The sequence below is a fragment of the Bos indicus genome, chromosome 15 (genome assembly GCF_029378745.1).
Source record: "Bos indicus isolate NIAB-ARS_2022 breed Sahiwal x Tharparkar chromosome 15, NIAB-ARS_B.indTharparkar_mat_pri_1.0, whole genome shotgun sequence".
Lineage (NCBI taxonomy): Eukaryota > Metazoa > Chordata > Mammalia > Artiodactyla > Bovidae > Bos > Bos indicus.
This window is the reverse complement of record NC_091774.1, coordinates 50,202,801-50,223,716: the sequence shown is the minus strand read 5'-3', so window position 1 is coordinate 50,223,716 and position 20,916 is coordinate 50,202,801. Positions and strand designations below refer to the sequence as shown.

Below are 20,916 nucleotides of genomic sequence, written 5' to 3'. Positions count from 1 at the left end.
ATGAAGTGATGGGACTGAATGCCATGATCTTAGTTTTCTGAATTTTGAGTTTTAAGCCAACTTTTCACTCTTCTCTTTCACTGTCATCAAGAGGCTCTTTAGTTCTTAAATTTCTGCCATAGGGGTGGTATCATCTTCCTATCTGAGGTTACTGATATTTCTCCTAGCAATCTTGATTCCAGCTTGTGCTTCATCCAGCCTGGCATTTCGCATGATGTACTCTGAATATAAGTTAAATAAGAAGGGTGACAGTATCCAGCCTTGACATACTCCTTTCCCAATTTGGAACCAGTCTGTTGTTCCATGTTCAGTTCTAACTGTTGCTTCTTGACCTACATACAGATTTCTCAGGATGCAAGTAAGGTGGTCTGGTATTCCTATCTCTTTAAGAATTTCCCACAGTTTGTTGTGATACACACAGTCAAAGGCTTTGGCATAGTCAACAAAGCAGAAGTAGAATTTTTTCTGGAACTCTCTTGCTTTCTTGATGATCCAACAAATTTTGGCAATCTGATCTCTGGTTCCTCTGCCTTTTATAAATCCAGCTTGAACATCTGGAAGTTCATGGTTCATATACTGTTGAAGCCTGGCTTGGAGAATTTTGAGCATTATTTTGCTAGCGTGTGCAGTAATTTGAGTGGTAATTTGAGCATTCTTTGGCATTGCCTTTCTTTGGGATTGGAATGAAAACTGACCTTTTCCAGTCCTGTGGCCATTGCTGAGTTTTCCAAATTTGCTGGCATATTGAGTGCAGCACTTTCACAGCATCATCTTTCAGGATTTGAAATAGCTCAACTGGAATTCTATCACCTCCACTAGCTTTGTTTGTAGCGATGCTTCCTAAGGCCCACCTGACTTCATATTCTAGGATGTCTGGCTTTAGGTGAGTGATCACACCATCATGGTTATCTGGCTCATGAGTATCTTTTTTGTATAGTTCTTCTGTGTATTCTTGCCACCTCTTCTTAATATCTTCTGCTTCTGTTAGGTCCATACCCTTTCTGTCCTTTATTGTGTCCATCTTTGCATGAAATATTGTCTTGGTATCTCTCATTTTCTTGAAGAGATCTCTAGTCTTTCCCATTCTATTGTTTTCCTCTATTTCTTTGCATTGATCATTGAGGAAGGCTTTTTTTTAATCCCTCCTTGCTATTCTTTGGAACTTTGCATTCAGATGCTTATATCTTTCCTTTTCTCCTTTGCCTTTAGCGTATCTTCTTTTCTCAGCTATTTGTAAGGTCTCCTCAGACAACCATTTAGCCTTTTTGCATTTATTTTTCTTGGGGATGGTCTTGATTACTGCCTCCATGTACAAGTGTCACGAACCTCCATCATAGTTCTTCAGGCACTCTGTCTATCAGATCTAATCCTTTGAATCTATTTCTCACTTCCACTATATAACTGTAAGATATTTGATTTAGATCATACCTGAATGATCTAGTGGTTTTCCCTACTTTCTTCAATTTAAGTCTGAATTTGGCAATAAGGAGTTCATGATCTGAGCCACAGTTAGCTCCCAGTCTTGTGCTGACTATAGAGCTTCTCCATCTTTGGCTGCAAAGAATATAATCAGTCTGATTTCTGTTTTGCCATTCTCTGTCCAGCAAAAGTTCTTTGTTTTAAGACTTATCTCTCTCAGTTTTCTTCTAAGCCACTGTTTGGTTAAAACTCTAAAGGAAAGTGAGAAGACTGTGCATTTTCAGGTAAAACTTGGAAGCAATGCAGAAAAAGATAAGTAATTCCCAGGATTACTCAGGGAAACCTGGTAAAAATATCCTGCAGTCTAAGGAGGAAGGGCCTTTTAAAAGGTGGCAAGAATACATACTTCCTAGTGTGCTATGGAAGGTCATTATAGGACAGAACTGGGGCTACTTTCTGAACATAGAGTTAAAATATTTTAGTAATGTTTTAGAATCAGGGGCTTGGATTCTAAACAAAATTAGTCTTTAGTTTGATCAATGGTATTTCTGAACTTCAGGTTACTCATATATAACCAAGTCTCTGTTGATCTCATATTCCAAGGTTCAAATATGATAATAAATATATAAATATGAGTCTAGAAGTACTCTTATTTATTATGATGTGATTGTGACTCATGAATACTTTTAAGGAATTGGATAATAACATCTGTTTTACCTTTTCTATGAGGAGATCTCCATTAATAGCCAACTTACTCTTATGAAAGAAAGATTGAATCATGAGGGAAAATGAGCAAAGAAGCAGGAAAAAAAAAAAAAAAAAAGCAGGACACTAGATTACTGCCCTTATAGTGGACCATGGGATCACAGCCTAAGGGTGGGTTAACTTCATTCTAATATCTTAGGGATCATGAGGCTGTGATGGCTGATGTTTTCCTTGCTGTCAGTGATGTCTGAAGACTGTGTTCACAGATGGAAACAGTAGCAAACTAGTTGGGACTCCACTGACAATTGAAGGGAGGCTCCAGGATTAACAAAACTGACATAGTTCACAAATCAATTATACCCATGGAACAAATGATAGAAATTTACTTAAAACTCTTGCCTTAATGCAGGGTAGGTACACATAAATAAGCCTTGGTGGAGAATATGAAAGAGAAACTGAACTCCAAATCCCTGAGACTGTGTCAATTTGGTAGGCACTTATTTACCCTTAGATGCTTGGAAACTTCTGGTTCACATTTAAATCAGTTTGAGGGCTGATTTATGTACCTCTCTAATTGATAACCATACTTGTTGTATATGCAGTGTTTTTTTTTTTTTTTTTTGAAATATCAATTTTATATCCTATATGACTTGATTAGTCTTGTGTGATTTTTTCCATTGGATAAAACAAACTTCATTCATTTATTGCCTAAGCTTTTTCTGACATTCCTTCTAAAATGCCTCCACCAAGTGTCATTGTCAGAGTGAAATGAATGCTAAATGAATGCTTAACATAGAGAGGTCAGGGTCTGGGAAAATATTCTTACTTTACATCACAATCAAAAATAAAGGTAAATGATACAACTGAAAGTGAATAAAAATAAACTAACCTAAGAAAATAATAGTAGAAAATGGAGGAAACTATATTATACACTTAGGGGAGGAAAGGGCATTCCATGAATCATTCAAAATCCAGAATCAGCAGCCTAAAAGATTGACAGATAACAGTATAATAACCACAAATCATTTTAAGGATTAAATAGTAATATATTAACATGATTCAAAGTAATTTCCAAATCTGTATGAATAATGCCCTACAAAGCAAGCATTAAGAAAAAAAAAAAAAAAAACCTAATGTAAAAACATGACCTGCTATCTTCTCAATGTTGTATGTTTTTCTTCCTTTTAGGAGTTCATATTCTAATGGTAGAAAAATGGCTTCTTGGAACAATGTAACGACAGGCACTAATTCCAGTATTGGACAGGCACCTTCATTCTACCTCTCTGGGATTCCTGGCTGTGAGGATGTTCAACACTTTATTTCCATCCCCTTTTGTGTGTTCTATCTGATTGGAATAGTGGGCAACTGTACAGTTCTTCACATCATCCACACTGACAAGAGTCTCCATGAGCCCATGTACTACTTCCTGGCCATGCTGTCCCTCACGGACATGGGCACGTGCATCTCCACCCTGCCCACAGTACTGAGAACCTTCTGGTTTGATGCTAAGGAGATTGAGATGAATACTTGTGTAGCCCAGATGTATTTTATTCACACTTTTTCTCTAATGGAATAAGTTGTGCTCCTAGCCATGGCTTTTGACCGCTATGTTGCCATCTGTGATCCTTTGAGGTATTCCAGCAAACTTACCCTACAACGCATTGTCTGCATAGGGGTCTTCATTGTAATCAGATACTCCACTGTCCTCCCTGTTGTTTTTGTTCGTATCCCCACATTTTCTTTCTGTCACTCCCGTGTTCTCTCCCACTCCTTCTGCTTACATCAAGATGTCATCCAATTGGCCTGTTCTGACATCTCATTCAATGTTTTGTATGGCTTGTTTGTTGTTGCATTTTATTGGGGTGTAGATTCTCTAGGAATCTTTTTATCTTATGCTCTCATCCTCTGCTCTGTGTTGTGCATTGCATCCCGGGGAGGGAAACTCAAAGCCCTCAGTACATGTGTCTCCCATATTTGTGCTGTGCTCATTCTATATGTGCCAATGATAGGGTTGTCCTTAGTGCATCGTTTTGCAAAACATTCCTTTCCCATTATTCATATTACCATGGCAGATATTTACCTGTTAGTTCCACCAGTTCTCAACCCAATTATTTATAGCATCAAGACAAAGCAGATTTGCCAAGGCTTCCTAGGGATATTATTATCCAAAAGGATAGGGCTTGCTCAAACTTAGATTCTCTGATATTTCAACTTTTACATCCATTGCCTTCATCCTAAAGAGTAACCTGTTAGAAATTCTTGGACACATTTGGTATATAATAATTCCATGATAGTTCACAAATTCCACATGTCCCTTCAAGAAAAATATTTCAGTTTCTATCATTATTTCCTAGCTTTAAATCATCTCAAAACCCTTGTGTCAGGAGAAGTAGTAAGAGGGAATAATTTCATTCACATATTTTAAGAAGATATTTTCCATTCAAGTTTGAAGGGAAGTACAATTTTCTATGTTATAACTAAAATAGAGAAATTCACTGAACAATTCAATGGTAAAAGACATAATACACAGCAGAACTGATGTTGATAACTCATTACATTTTCTTTCCATTATGTCAAAGTAGACTTCACACTCCATATTTTGAGTCAAATTGTAAGCAAGTGGATATTTAAATTTAGAGATGGCATAAATGAAACTTTTGCATTTCTTTTTTTTTTTGCTATTATTTTATTTTTTAATATAAATTTATTTATTTTAATTGGAGGTTAATTACTTTACAGTATTATATTAGTTTTGCCATACATCAACACGAATCTGCCAAAGGTATACACGTGTTCCCCATCCCGAATCCCCCTCACTCCTCCCTTCCCGTACCATCACTCTGGGCATTTTTTTATTTCCTTTACTTCTATTGAAATGATTGTCAGAAAAAAATCTGGGCTATGAATAAAGTTAGTTTTATCTAATGGAGAAAACCAGAAGAGAAATCCAAACTCTACAATAGAGGGAATCTGTATTCATGAAATGTAGTGAAAACATCAAAATCCCTTGATCAGCATACACTCCTATTAGGTGTAATATCTCATGTATAGAGCTTTAAACAAAAATAGAGCAAGAGAGAACCTTTCCCCCCATCACCATAAACTGTAATCGTCTGAGGATCTTGCTGTCTTACCCAATTCCCTAGGATATAAGAGGAAACAAGTTTTCAACACCCAAGATTAAAGTATATATTCTAATGGGAGAATAGAAATGGATCTAAGGTAGTTAGAAAGAGGGCTCAAAGAGAACACATTTGTTTTGTACAAATACTATTTTAAATCACCCTCAAAGACCCACCCCCCCACCTTGGTTAAATAAAGGGAAGCTGAAAAACATAATAAACACATTTTTTCAGAATTATTTCTAGATACTCTGAAAAGAAAGAATACATAAGATGATTTTAAAAATTAAAACTATTAGGAATCATAGTTTTAAAAATTCGTTTAGAAAGTAAACCAGCTTAGGGAACAGAATAAAAATAAAAATAGAGAACAAACTCTGCAGTTCCAAGTGAATTGAAAACAGAAAAAAAAAATCTGTGAAAATTATGTTAACAATAAATCAGATATGAATGTAGATTTTATAGCAAAGGGATCTACTGAACTGTGTTCAACTGTGTTGAAAAACTAAATATACAAAGGTTTACCTGACGCTTTCTCTCTTACACTTGAGCAACTATCATTTCTGAGGTGAATTCCCCATTGTGGGAGAAAAAAGATTTTTTCATTTGATTAACCAAAAAATAAACATTGGGCTTCCTGTAAAAATTGGGAAAAAATTACACATATTAGAGCTTCAACATATATTAAGTTGGCCAATTGTGATAGTGATGGTGATAAACACAAAGACAGAGATAGAAAGTATCAGAGGTACACATATGTATATGAGGTAGACACCTCTCCTTTGTCTTAATTAAGGTTCTGTCAGGAAAAAAATAAAATTGTTCTCAAACTGGATAATATGAAGACTTTGATACAGGCATCAGGGGTTATTGAAAATATGTGGACAAGATTTGGTAAAACCAAGAAGAAATATTTTTATACATATTTTATAAATATATCATTGACGTAGATAGTACTACAGAAGGGAATTAGATGCCAGTGTTAGTCCTGAAGTGGCAAGGGAAGAAAATTTTTTACCAGGACATGGGAAGGACAGCATGTGGAGAAGGACACCCAGCATGAGCTTTCCCTTTCTGTAGAAAGATGCAGCCACCATGAGGAAGCCACAGTGAGGGTTGTTGGGGAGTCAAAGGGGTAAACATTCCAACTGTATCTTGCTTCCTGCATTTCCGTTAGCAATCAAGTCAAACCAGAAGTCAGAGAGCAAAGGGACCTGTTGATTCAGCTCACTGTGGTCAAGACAGAGCAGAGCAGATCTGGAAAACAGCCTAAGGATGCCCTTTGGCAAGCAGTCTGCCTTTCATATTTGTATCTGCTCTCAACTACGCATGTATAGTTCAGGTTTTGTGGTCTCTGTAGTGCTTTATCTTGTAGCTGTAAATATGAATATTTGTAAATTATTTTCTTGCCATTAGAGTGAATCATTCAAAATTGAGCTTATGATCTTGGTTGTCAAAGAATTTAACAATGAGAGATGAAATTGCTTTTTTAAAAAATTTGTTCCTATGTTTTTTACATGACAAATATACAGACCATATAGTAAAGGAGTATGGTTTCACTGACTAATAACAATCCTCTAAATCTGAGATCTTTGAATATATCCAACTTGGATGATGTCAAAGTGATTTAAATTGTGCTCAGTTGTTCAGTTGTGTCTGACTGTTTGCAACTCCATGAACTTTAGCCCACCCAGGCTCCTCTGTCCATGGGATTTTCCAGACAATAATACTGTAGTGGGTTGCCATTTCCTTCTCCAATGATTTAAGTTAATATTACAAAAAGCTAAGTGTAAGGATATTTCTGAGGCATCCCATGCCAGTGAAGGAAGTAAGTTCAAATCATTTCTCTGGTAATTTCACAACAAGATATTGGAAGATGGAAGTGTGAAGGTTTTTCTAGAGGTGGGATAGAAATAGCCTCTTATTTTCATGGACTGTTATTGGATGGTGAATTTATTTTAATAACTGAGTAAATATTATTTATGAGAACTATTACTTCTGTTGTAGTAATTACTTGTATTTTTCAACTCCTGAAAAAGCTAATTGTCAATTAGTATCTTAAATATAACAGTACAGGAAGATTAGCAAGCTATGACATGTGTAATCAGCAATATCTTATTTGAGTGAACCAATGATAGATTTGTTAAGATTTAAATTAGTATTACAAGGTTTAAAACCAGAGTCAAAAAAGATTAACAGTAAAACACATTTTTAAAAGAAATTCCCGTACTAAAGAGTTAGAAATTAGTATTTTTTAAGACAGTTTTATTCACCCTGAGAGGAGATTTCTTATCACTCAGTAATCCATATGCCAACTCTGCTACATAGCTTAATCACCAGTAGATATTTAGAAGTTAAAATTGTTGACAGACATATGGCCCTTCATTCATTGAATGAAAGCATCTATACATAATCAAATCAAATTTATACAATCCATCAGTAAAAACTATGGCACAGAGAATCACACTTGGCATTATTGTTTATGATCTTTAAAATGGGTTTCTTTTTTCATTGTGGTTTTAAGGTTACAGCAAATTTGAGTGAAAGCTAAGGAGATTTCCCATATATTCTTTATTACAATAGTTTTGAAGGAAACTACTCACACAAGTAAGTTTCATTTTTATCTAGTATGTGGTAACAGTACCAACTTAGAGCCATTTCCACCTCTATGTCCTGAATAAGTTCTCATTGGCTACACCATGGCTAACAACCTTTACTACTCTACCGTATTCTGGATACAAATTAGTATTTCATCTCATGTTGCACTACCTACTTTGTTCCAGACATTGAAGTGATAAATACTTGAGACTCTCTGTAGCCTTCTTGCCTTTGAATTTCTAAACTGCAATATCTGGAATGGTAAAGGGAGGATTGGGGGTAGGGCTATAAACTAAAATAGTGACAGTGACAAGGTTACAGGCACAGTCTTGCATTTCTCAGGGAGACTCATATCTCTAAGGATTAGAGGAAGACTTATTAACTCATTCTTCTTGTTTTGAGAATTAAAACAATCTCTCATGCAAAGAGGAACTATTCTACCAAGTAGGTAAGGACTGGGAAAAGTAAGAGTGGGAAGTAATAGAAAAACACAAAGTGGGGCTTGAGAGACAAGAGAGAGAAGGGCAGACACCCAAAGTGTGAGAAGAAACACCAAGGGAATGGTTCAAGAAGAAAAAGATTCTTAGTTTATTAGAGGATATCCTTTCTCCAGATATCTTTATTATTCATACCCTGTACAAAGCATTCAAGCCAGACTCAGAGTTTTCAGATAGGACTTGCCTAATATACCCTAGACTTGCATGACATGTAGTCTGCTTTGTGTTGGTGGACATGATTGCTTACACAGGGTGAAGGACTATTATCAGACATAACAAAGAGGAATTCCAGAATATGAGTGGGATTACACCAGATAACCTTTGAGGTCCCTTCTAATCCTGCTGCTGCTGCTGCTAAGTCACTTCAGTCATGTCCGACTGTGCGACCCCATAGACGGCAGCCAACCAGGCTCCCCCGTCCCTGAGATTCTCCAGGCAAGAACACTGGAGTGGGTTGCCATTTCCTTCTCCAATGCATGAAAGTGAAAAGTGAAAGTGAAGTTGCTTATTACCAGTTATTTTAAATATGAAATTAATTATGGTCTAAATTCACATTAAGACCTTCAGATTTCTGAGTTTATAAACTAACTCCACAAACTCCATCCTCCTCTTCTGGAGATGTGGAAGATACCATAAGGCAATGTGAATGCATTTAAAATTGTAAGATCAGGAACAATAGGAATTGGATTATCAAAATGAACAGGTGCTACCTGAAGGGGGTTGTGAAATAACAGACCAGATTATAGTGAATATGGAATACAATGGATATTTATGTCGTGGTAATTTCAGAATGCTAATATCTCAAAGTCCTAATTCACTGAAATCCCAAAGATCTCATGCTTACTTTTGATGAGACTTCTCATTCTATCCTGGACTCAGTTTTTGTTGTTGCTTTTTTCAAATCTGGCACTGAATAAAATGAGAAGTGTATGTGGTGTCATAATGATCAGAGGAGTTTCTGGATAGAAAAAAAATAATTAAGAAGCAATTCATTAATGAATTGGCCATACTGCCTATACTGAAATTTACTGAATGAGAAGGAAATGAAACTGATACAATTCACTTTCTACTTCTCAGGCCACCTAAGTCACTTGTGAGATGGTTGTTCATGATGGTTTCCTCTAAAGGAGGATACTTCATAGTCTCCCCATATATTCCTCCTCCCATTATACTTTAAACAATTCTTGTTGGTGTTACTGTTGTCATCATCATTGTTGTCATTATCATCATCATCCAGAAGGCTCTTTGCTAAGTATTTTACACACAATATATCTTTTACCTTAGCACATCCTTTCAAATTGTTACTTTCTTCAGATGAGAGAGGAGGCAGTTTTGGTACAGAGAGAAGAAAAGGTGATTTGGTCAAAATTAAACTGAACACAGCATTGAAACTAGAATACAGCTTAGGTTAAAGTGATTGCAGAAGGAGAGAAACAGATTCTAAATAAGGAAGATGTTGAATAACTGTCTCCTTAAAATCTCAGTGAAGAGTCAGTAAGACGACAAAAGACGTACTCTAGATCAGGTATCTTCCCAGTTTTCAATTAAACTTCATGTTTACTCCTTTTTGATGATTCAGAGAAACCTTGTGAAATCAGAAAAAGTGTCTGAATCGAGTAGGCAGTGAAATGAAAACCAGATTTCTAAATTTGGATTATGATGTAGAAATTGGGAAAAGATCAACAAAAGAAGGGATAATATTGGAAAATCTGGGCATTAAAGGTAATAATTAGTGCAGGTGTAGACAGGAAGATGAAGTAGATAGGAATTTGGGGAGTTAAATTGCAGGGCTGTAAGAGGTATCAGTTCATACTATGTGTGTGTGTACAGCTTAATTGTAATAAGAGTTTAAAAGCCTGAAATTGTTTCTGTGATATACATATTTGGTGTCTTGCTTATGAATCTTTCATTTCCTAGAAAGTTATTAAACATCCAAGGAAATAATCTTTTGCCGTCAGGGTTTATTTACATGTAACTAGAGGAGACTGCGGTCTTTTCAGGTGACTCAATGGTAAAGCATCCTCTTACCAATGCAGGAGACACAGGTTCGATCCCTAGGTCAGGAAATTCCCCTGAAGGGGAACACGGCAACCCACTCCAGTATTCTTGCCTGGAAAATCCCATGGACAGAGCCTGATATGCCATAGTCCATGAGGTCACAAAAGAGTCGGACCTGACTTAACAACTAAAATAACAACAGCAAGAGGAGACTGAGAGGATTTGATCTCCTAAAAGCCAAAGTAGACTTTCCAAGATAGCATGATGACAATTTATTAATTTACAGTTAGAGGCAATCTGTCCCATGGATTAGAATTTTGGTAAGCATGGATGCTTGTCAAGAGAAGGGCAAGTGAAGGTCATCTTCTTACTTCAGAGGCATTGTTATTGACTACAGAAGAAGTACTGGAATCTAACAGGTGAAAATATATTAACTCATTCATCCAAGTATAAAATATTTAGTGTCAAGATTAGGCACAGTAGGCTTTTTTTTTGGTCATTCAATCTTTTTGTTATTTTGTTTTCTCTTGATTTGGCTATGAATCATGATTTTCTACTCAAATCTTTCCCCAATCCCTATATATCTATTATTTTGCCTTTTTTTTTTTTTTTTTTTTGCAGATAGAACCTCTCTATATATAATAAATCAGTTCCTAAACATAGTAGGAAGAAAGTTTGGAATCTTTAAATGCAGAGTCAGTCAATTGTTCTTTGCTTATATTACATAAAAAATTACATATTTATACTTTTAAAAAATCATACATTCTTCTGTCTATCCTAACTTATGTTTAGCTCTTGGGGATACTAACCTGAGACTAAATTGATATTAGAGTTGATTTTCACTGGGTACCAACCGTGTGGCATCACTTATATAGCCAGAGATAGGTTAGTAAGAGCAAAAACCATGCTGATCAATACTTACCTGAATTCTGTAATATGCTTTGCATGGTGTTCTAGTATTACTGGAAAATCTATCAAGCTAATACAGGAAAGCCATTTCATGTAAGTCACTGCCAAGGTCATTTTTTTTTTTTTTTTTAAAGAAAATGTTCTAATGTATGACCAGTGACTCTGGTTGAGGATCTTCCTGAAGAAAAGTATGAAATTAAAGTAGTAGTCTAGAATGGGTTTTGTGTGTACAGCTCTGGGTAGTGTCTTTAGAAGGAGATTACCCATATTCATAGAACATAATATATTTGCATTTGAGAAGAAGAAGGGAAGATCCCTGTGGTTATAAAAGTGGATGTTTTATTTAACGGACAACACTGAGCAAAGAAATTAAGAATGACAAAGCAAAACTGTGAGGGTAAATCTAGGAGTGATTATAGGACAGACTGAAGTTTTGTTTTGTTTTTGTGACACAGGTGCTGATCTTCTCATTTGTTCCCCCTCTGGAGTGTGATTGTGAATTGGGATTGTGGTTTAACAGTAAGCCCTATGGAAACTGCAAATTCTAGCAATATCCTGTCCTCCACCTTCTATCTCACAGGTATCCCTGGATATGAGGAATTTCACCACTGGATTTCCATCCCATTCTGTCTCCTCTACCTTGTTGGAATCATGGGCAACTGCACTATCCTACATATTGTCCGGACAGACCCCAGGCTCCATGAACCCATGTACTACTTCTTGGCCATGCTTTCTCTCACTGACATGGGCATGTCCTTGCCCACAATGATATCGCTCTTCAGGGTGCTGTGGTCCATATCCAGGGAGATCCAGTTCAACACTTGTGTAGTCCAAATGTTTTTCATTCACACTTTCTCTTTCACTGAATCATCTGTGCTCTTGGCCATGGCCCTTGACCGATATGTGGCCATCTGCCACCCACTAAGATATGCCACCATTCTCACTCCTACACTCATCACTAAAATTGGAATTGCAGCCCTGCTTAGAAGTGCCCTTCCTGTGATTCCACTTCTCGCCCGGCTGGCCTTCTTTCCCTTTTGCCATTCTCACACACTTTCTCATTCTTACTGTCTGCACCAGGACATGATCCGCCTTGCTTGTGCTGACACCAAGTTTAACGTTATATATGGAATGGTTCTGATCACTTTGCTGTGGGGAATGGACTCTCTGGGTATTTTTGTGTCTTATGTTTTCATCCTTCACTCAGTATTAAAAATTTCATCTCAGGAGGGGAGATTTAAGGCCCTCAACACATGTGCATCCCACATCTGTGCTGTACTTATTCTTTATGTGCCTATGATTGGTCTCTCTATTGTCCATCGTTTTGCCAAACACTCATCCCCTCTCATCCACATCTTCATGGCTCATATATACCTGCTAGTTCCACCTGTGCTCAACCCAGTCATCTATAGTGTGAAGACCAAGCAGATCCACCAAGGAATTCGCAACCTGCTTTCCCCGCTAAAACTCAGTTCTTCTGTGATGTAGACATGTCCTCAACACAGTGATGACATGAATATTAAGTTTGTAAATATATAGTGATTTGTCTGCTCTCTATGTTGGCACAGAGTTACCAATAAAAGATTACTTAAAAAAAAAAAAAAAAGCTGAAATAGCTCTGACAGTACATTGTGAAAAATCCTAAAGGAGAGAGTTGGTGTCTACTGGATTTATAATAGACTGACAACACGAACTTCCTAAATTCCCTCTAGAGAAAGGCAATACCAAAGAATGCTCAAACTACCACACAATTGCACTCATCTCACACGCTAGTAAAGGAATGCTCAAAATTCTCCAAGCCAGGCTTCAGCAGTATGTGAACCGTGAACTTCCTGATGTTCAAGCTGGTTTTAGAAAAGGCAGAGGAACCAGAGATCAAATTGCCAACATCTGCTGGATCATGACAAAGCAAGACAGTTCCAGAAAAACATCTATTTCTGCTTTATTGACTGTGCCAAAGCCTTTGACTGTGTGGATCACAATAAACTGTGGAAAATTCTGAAAGAGATGGGAATACCAGACCACCTGATCTACCTCTTGAGAAATTTGTATGCAGGTCAGGAAGCAACAGTTAGAACTGGACATGGAACAACAGACTGGTTCCAAATAGGAAAAGGAGTTCATCAAGGCTGTATATTGTCACCCTGTTTATTTAACTTATATGCAGAGTACATCATGAGAAACGCTGGACTGGAAGAAGCACAAGCTGGAATCAAGGTTGCTGGGAGAAATATCAATAACCTCAGATAGGCAGATGACACCACCCTTATGGCAGAAAGTGAAGAGGAACTACAAAGCCTCTTGATGAAAGTGCAAGTGGAGAGTGAAAAAGTTGGCTTAAAGCTCAACATTCAGAAAACAAAGATCATGGCATCCAGTCCCAACACTTCATGGGAAATAGATGAGGAAACAGTGTCAGACTTTATTTTTCTGGGCTCCAAAATCACTACAGATGGTGACTTCAGCCATGAAATTAAAAGACGCTTACTCCTTGGAAGGAAAGTTATGACCAACCTAGATAGCATATTCAAAAGCAGAGACATTACTTTGCCAACAAAAGTTCATCTAGTCATGCTATGGTTTTTCCTGTGGTCATGTATGGATGTGAGAGTTGGGCTGTGAAGAAGGCTGAGCGCCGAAGAATTGATGCTTTTGAACTGTGGTGTTGGAGAAGACTCTTGAGAGTCCCTTGGACTGCAAGGAGATCCAACCAGTCCATTCTGAAGGAGATCAGCCCTGGGATTTCTTTGGAAGGAATGATGCTAAAGTGAAACTCCAGTAATTTGGTCACCTCATGTGAAGAGTTGACTCATTGGAAAAGAGTCTGATGCTGGGAGGGATTGGGGGCAAGAGGAGAAGGGGACGACAGAGGATGAGATGGCTGGATGGCATCACTGACTCGATGGACGTGAGTCTGAGTGAACTCCGGGAGTTGGTGAGGGACAGGGAGGCCTGGCGTGCTGCAATTCATGGGGTTGCAAAGAGTCGGACACAAGTGAGCGACTGATCTGATCTAATCTGATGAACATGTTGAAGCGGAGTGTGTTGGAAATCACTTCCATCTGTGGTTTCTCATTTGTAATCCTATCCTGATTCAATGCTGATTGTCCATGAAGTTTTCCTTGATTATTCTAAACCCATATTTCTTTGCTTCTTGATATACTATATTTGTCAGATAATCTTATATTACCTTTCTCATTATGTAAGTGTGTTTGTAAATCTACTTATGCTAACTTTCTTAAAAATGGAAAAAAACTTTACCTTGATGTAAGAACATATTAGGTTTCAAAAAGGAAATTTTCGAACTTTATGGTCCATCAGCATCATCTTTTAAAATTTTACTCACGTGTTCTGTTCTTTCTGAGGACATTTAGTTTCATCAGGAATAGAAAGGGACAACTTTCATAGTTCTATTTAATTTTTAGAATTAATCTTACTCTTTCAGAAAGCCAAACTCAGTGATTTTTTATGTCCCTGAAATAATGTCATGTGATGCCAGTGATTATATAATCTACTGGATTACATGTATCTAATAATAATTTAAGATATAGTATTTAAACATAAAAAAGTCTAACTCACTGAGGTGTAGATACTTGTAAGTTTATAGTAGTAGGAAACAGGTAATACAAATCTCAATTTTTATCTAGAACTCTTTTCAATATATAAACTGTCTTCACATTTCTCTGAAATTATTGAATGCATAGCTGTGCATAGAGTTGTATTAACAAACTTGCAAGTTTAATTGAAATGTCTTAGTTCAAATGTCTGTACTTACTGAAAGAGAAGAAAGAAATGAAGCAAAAAATAAAACTTTAAGAATGCTTTGTAACTCCCAGTTTTTATATTGGTCTTAATGATAGGTAGTATATTTTCACAAATCTTATTCTGTTACTGTAGGAACTGTGTCTCAAGGATTTTGCTACCTGTGAAAATCAACATTATGTTTAGTGTAAAAGAGTCACTTAATAATTATTTAATGCATAAGTTACATAGAAGTGAATCAACCATTGAATAAAGACTGACTCATTTGGATTGGATTTTAAAAAAAAACTTGGAGTGAAAAATTTGACCTCTCATGAACCCATATTTCCTATAATAAAACAAATCTTACTAACTTTAAATTATGATTTCAGATGTCAGGCATATGGAATACACTTAGAATTTCCATTAGCTTATATCTTTTCCCTGGTTTCAATTCAGTTATGTCTGTTCCTATCCCTCTTTATCTTAATTCTTTATTTTACTTCTAATTACCCCTCTCCTTTAGCACATTCACCTTGTCTGAAACATCAACAAATAAAAATAAAGATACGTGAACGTCAGATAATATTCCCTATAGTAAATAAGTAAAATAAAATTAATATGAAAAATAAAAAATGAGAAATGTGAACATTAATTTTAGATGTACAAGTGACATTTAAATATTTATAGTCATCCTTCATATGATACCTTCAGATACAAAATGTATTTTTAATATCTTATTTTTTTTTAATTTTACATTTTTAAAAACATATGCTGATCATATCTTTCCTAATGCTTCTGCTCCAAAAAATGAAACATTTTAAGTTTTTTCCTTAACATATATTCAAACCATTGCATCTTAAATTTTGCATTTTGCATGCCAGTAAAATTATTCTAAATGAACATCTACATAGATAGTCTAAGTTTTGAATTTACAAAATATCACACTCTATACTAACTCTTGGAGAAGGAAATGGCAACCCACTCTGATATTCTTGCCTGGAAAATCCCATGGACAGAGCAGCATGGCCGGCTACAGTTCATGGGGTCTCAAAAAGTCAGATATGACTGAGCAACTGAGCATATTCTAACTCTTACAGTGTATCATTAGTTACATGATTTTCATGAAATATATTTTACAAAAAACATTTAGAAATACCTATTCTCAAAATTAGGATAATTCTTCCTAGAAGAATTTAGTTGGTGTAGAAGTGTTATTTATTTTTTATTTTTATTTTTAAATTAATTAATTTATTTTAACTGGAGGACAGTTACTTTACAATATTGTGGTGGTTTTTGCCATACATTGACATGAATCAGCCATGGGTAAACATGTGTCCCCCCATCCTGAATCCCCCTCCCACTCCCTCCCACCCTATCCTTTGGGTTGTCCCAGAGCACCAGCTTTGAGTGACCTGCTTTATGCATTGAACTTACACTGGTCATCTATTTTACTTATGGTTGATATAAATGTTTCAATGCTATTCTCTCATGTCGTCCCACCCTTACCTTCTCCCACACAGTCCAAAAGCCTGTCTTTACATCTGTATCTCTTTTGCTGTCTTGCATATGGGGTCACCATTACTGTCTTTCTAAATTCCATATATACGTGTTAATATACTGTATTGGTGTTTCTCTTTCTGGCTTACTTCACTCTGTATGGTCTTCCCTTATGGTTCAGCTGGTAAAGAATCCGCCTGCACTGTGGGAGACGTGGGTTCGATCCCTGGGTTGGGGAGATCCCCTGGAGAAGGGAAGGGTTACCCACTCCAGTGTTCTGGCCTGGAGAATTCCATGGACTGTACAATCCTTGGAGTCGCAAAGAGTCGGACATGACACTTTGTATAATAGGGTCCAGTTTCATCCACCTCATTAGAACTGACTCAAATTTCTTCATTTTTATAGCTGAGTACTATTCCATTGTGTATATGTACCACAGCTTCCTTATCCATTCATCTGTGGATAGACATCTAGGTTGCTTCCGTGTCTTAGCTATTGTAAACAGTGCTGTGTTGAACATTGAGGTACATGTGTCTCTTTCAATTTTGGTTTCCTTGTGTGTATGCCCAGCAGTAGGATTGCTGAGTCATATGGCAGTTCTATTTCCAGTTCTTTAAGGAATCTCCACACTGTTCTCCATAGTGGCTGTATTAGTTTGCATTCCCACCAACAATGTAAGAGGGTTCCCTTTTCTCCACACCCTCTCCAGCACTTATTGCTTGTAGAAATTTTGATGGCTGTCATTCTGACCAGGGTGAGACAGTCCTTCATTGTGGTTTTAATTTGCATTTCTCTGATAATGAGTGATGTTGAACATCTTTTCATGTGTTTCTTAGCCATCTGTATGTCTCCTTTGGAGAAAAGTCTGTTTAGTTCTTTGGCCCATTTTTTGATTGGGTCATTTATTTTTCTTGTTTTGAGCTGCATGAGTTGCTTATATCTTTTGGAAATTAATTCTTTGTCAGTTGCTTCATTTGCTATTATTTTCTCCCATTCTGAAGGCTGCCTTTTCACTTTGCTTATATTTTCCTTTGTTATGCAGAAGCTTTTAATTTTAATTAGGTGCCATTTGTTTATTTTTGCTTTTATTTCCAATATCTGGGAGGTGGATCATAAAGGATCTTCTGTGACTTATGTTAGAGAGTGTTTTGCCTATGTTTTCCTCTAGGAGTTTTATAGTTTCTAGTCTTACATTTAGATCTTTAATCCATTTTGAGTTTATTTTTGTGTATGATTCTTTTACAGGTGCTTGACCAGTTTTCCCAGCACCACTTGTTAAAGAGATTATATAATAATAATCTATATAATATAATATAATAATTTAATAATCTCTTTAATTTTACATAATGTATAAAATATACAATTTCTCTATTGTGTATTTTTGCCTTCTTTGTCAAAGATAAGGTGTCCATAGCTGTGTGGACTTATCTCTGGGCTTTCTATTTTGTTCCACTGATCTATATTTCTCTCTTTGTGCCAGTACCATATTGTCTTGATGACTGTAGCTTTTTAGTATAGTCTGAAGTCAGGAAGGTTGATTCCTCCAGTTCCATTCTTCTTTCTCTTTGGCTATTTGAGGTATTTTATGTTTCCATACAAATTGTGAAATTATTTGTTCTAGTTCTGTGAAAAACACCTTTGGTAGCTTGATAAGGATTGCATTGAATCTATAGATTGCTTTGGGTAGTATACTCATTTTCACGATATTGATTCTTCCAATCCATAAACATGGTATATTTCTTCATCTATTTGTGTCTTTGATTTCTTTCATCAGTGTTTTATAGTTTTTCCAATATATAAGTCTTTTGTTTATTTAAGTAAATTTATTCCTAAGTATTTTATTCTTCTCATTTTTTAATTTGTATTTTTATTGGAGTATATTTGATTAATAATGTTGCAGCAAAGTAATTCAGTTATACAGACACATGTATCTATTCTTTTTTTAATTCTTTTTCTATTAGGTTTCTATAGAATATTGACCAGAGGTCCCTGTGTTATACTGGGTTATCTATTTTCAAAATAGCCATGTATACATGTCAATCCCAAACTCCCTTTCTCCCCCAACTTATAACAATGAGTTTGTTCTCTAAGTCTGTGTGTCTGTTTCTGTTTTGTAAATAAGTTCATTTGTATTTTTTTTATTCTGCATGTAAGCAATATCATATATTTGCCTTTGTCTGATTTACCTCATTTGGAATGATAATCTCCAGGTCCATCTATGTTGCTGCAAATGGCATTATTTTGTTATTTTAATGGCTGAATAATATTCCATTTTATGTATGTACAACATCTTTATCCATTCATCTGTCTATGGACATTTATGTTGCTTTCACGTTGTTGCAATTGTTAATAGTGCTGCAGTGAACATTGGGATTCAGGTATCCTTTCAAACCATGTTTTCTCCAGGTGTTTGCCCAGGAGTACAATTGTTGAATCAGAGGTGAGTTTTGACTATACAAATGAATGAATGACTGAACGAATGAATAGATGCCACAGTTATATTATGAACTGAGAAGGGAAGCATTATTTGTCCAGTCCAGCCTTCCAGCAAGTAGCTATCTCTCTTAAAGTGAAAGCCCTCCTACTCTTGCCTAGAATTATGATAATATGGTATAAGCATCTAACCCACTTTTATATAGACTTACACGCTGAGGCACTCTTACACATATTGTTTTGCTTCATTAAGCCATGAGTATTTGCTTGTCCTCTAAAAGTATTGTCTACCTATCTGAAAAATCTGTAAGATATCCAGAAGACCAAATAATAATTCATTTTTTCCAGTCTCCTATCACTAGGAAAAATGCAATACAATTATTTTCATGATGTCAAATGTTATTCTTTGGATTATGCATTGATCATCTTTATTTGCAGAAAGCCCTTTGTGGCAAAACACAAAAAAATTAACAAAGCACAAAATCAGAATAGAGAATAACACCCTTCACTATTTAAGTGTTTAGTGTTTTCTTTTATACATGCATTGTTCCAAAATACATCATTAGCACACTTAGTCATTCAGTCATTTGAATAACTTAAACCATAAAAGCATTATCCTTTAAAAAAGTACAGTGTGGATAACCACCTCATTACCCAGAAAGTCGAGAAAAAGCCATGTGCATTTATAAAGAGAATAATAGTACAGATATTTTTAAGACACCCAATTCATTTAATTCAACAACTTGACCATATATAGGTTTCTATTATATTCATCATGTATTTTTTTTACTGTCTAATGCCAGAGAAATATTTTAGCTCTTTTATAAATGAAGAAGAGGTAAATATGTTTTATAGTGGATATAAGAAAGTACATTATAAGAATTATGACAACTAAGTTTATAAATGATAAATCTTGTCCCATGAACCATAGAATGCAATTTGCAAGAATGTTTGGAATGAGAAAAGTTAAGTTACAAAATGCATGTGCTTACATAAAAGTGCCAGATGAATCCAGTGAACATAATCCTGATCATTACCACAAATTTCCTTTTCTTTGGAATTTGTCCTGACATAATTTCACCCCCATTAAATCAGAAGAAGGAATAAAATATATTGATTCAAATTAGCACTCTGACCCAATATAGAGCAGTTAAACTCCTTGTCCAAGAATGATTGTAGCTGAGACCAGATAGGGTCACCAAATCTAAAAAAGTTCATCCTTTCCTGCTGTTGAGGTCCTATGGCAGCCTGGTTCCTTTTCCTACCTAAGTTGTAGACATTCAGATTACCTTTGGCTGTCATGACATTTGCAGAATATTTCAATGAAATGTCCTGTTTTGTGGTGGTTGGATAGGCTAGCCAGGTGGCATGCTTCCCTTGTGGCTCAGACAGTAAAGAATCCACCTTCAATGCAGGATACCTGGATTCAATCCCTTGGTTGGGAAGATTCCCTGGAGGAGGGCATGGCAACCCACTCTAGTATTCTTGCCTGGAGAATCCCCGTGACAGAGGAGCCTGGTGGGCTACAGTCACAAAGAGTTGGACACAAGTGAGTAACTAAGCACAGTGACAGAACTGAACTTGAGTCATTCCCAGCCCTTAGGTTATAGACTCTATGTTCCTCACAGTTTAAGTCCTTAATAAGTCCCTTTGATTGGCTACTCCATAGCTAACAGTCTTTATTGAGTCCAGGCGTGTCTGTCAGTCACTCAGGCTTATCTGACTCTGATAGCTCAGGGTGAAGGACTCCTGATCTTCAAAGAAGATTTAGCTTTGCGACCAGGGACCAGGTTTGATCATTGAAGAGCTTTTGTGTAGCAGAATTTTATTAAACTATAAAAGGGAACAGAGAAAGCTTCTCACACAGACATCAGAAAGGGGACGTAGAGTGCCCCCCTTGATAGTCTTAGCAAGGGAGTTATATACTTTTTCAATTGGTTATTACAGTAAATCAAAAGAATGTCTCAAGGTTGTAAAGGTCTTACCAGACCCAA

At 36.2% G+C, this 20,916-nt stretch overlaps 1 protein-coding gene, 1 long non-coding RNA gene and 1 pseudogene across 2 annotated transcripts in view; all 3 read left to right on the top strand.

Moving 5' to 3' along the window:
* LOC139187164 (uncharacterized) overlaps positions 1 to 20,916 on the top strand; it is a 102,595-nt gene that overhangs the window by 18,659 nt on the left and 63,020 nt on the right. The gene's annotated exons all lie outside the window — the stretch shown is intronic.
* Positions 3,271 to 4,474, top strand: LOC109568967 (olfactory receptor 51G1-like; annotated as a pseudogene).
* On the top strand, positions 11,506 to 12,826 carry LOC139187163 (olfactory receptor 51G2-like). Its single transcript, XM_070803171.1, has one exon. The coding sequence runs from the start codon at positions 11,777 to 11,779 to the stop codon at positions 12,734 to 12,736; it is 960 nt and encodes a 319-aa protein (XP_070659272.1). The 5' UTR covers positions 11,506 to 11,776; the 3' UTR covers positions 12,737 to 12,826.

Coding starts and splice junctions, on each gene's coding strand:
- LOC139187163 (XM_070803171.1), top strand. CDS start 11,777: ATGGAAACTGCAAATTCTAGCAATATCCTGTCCTCCACCTTCTATCTC.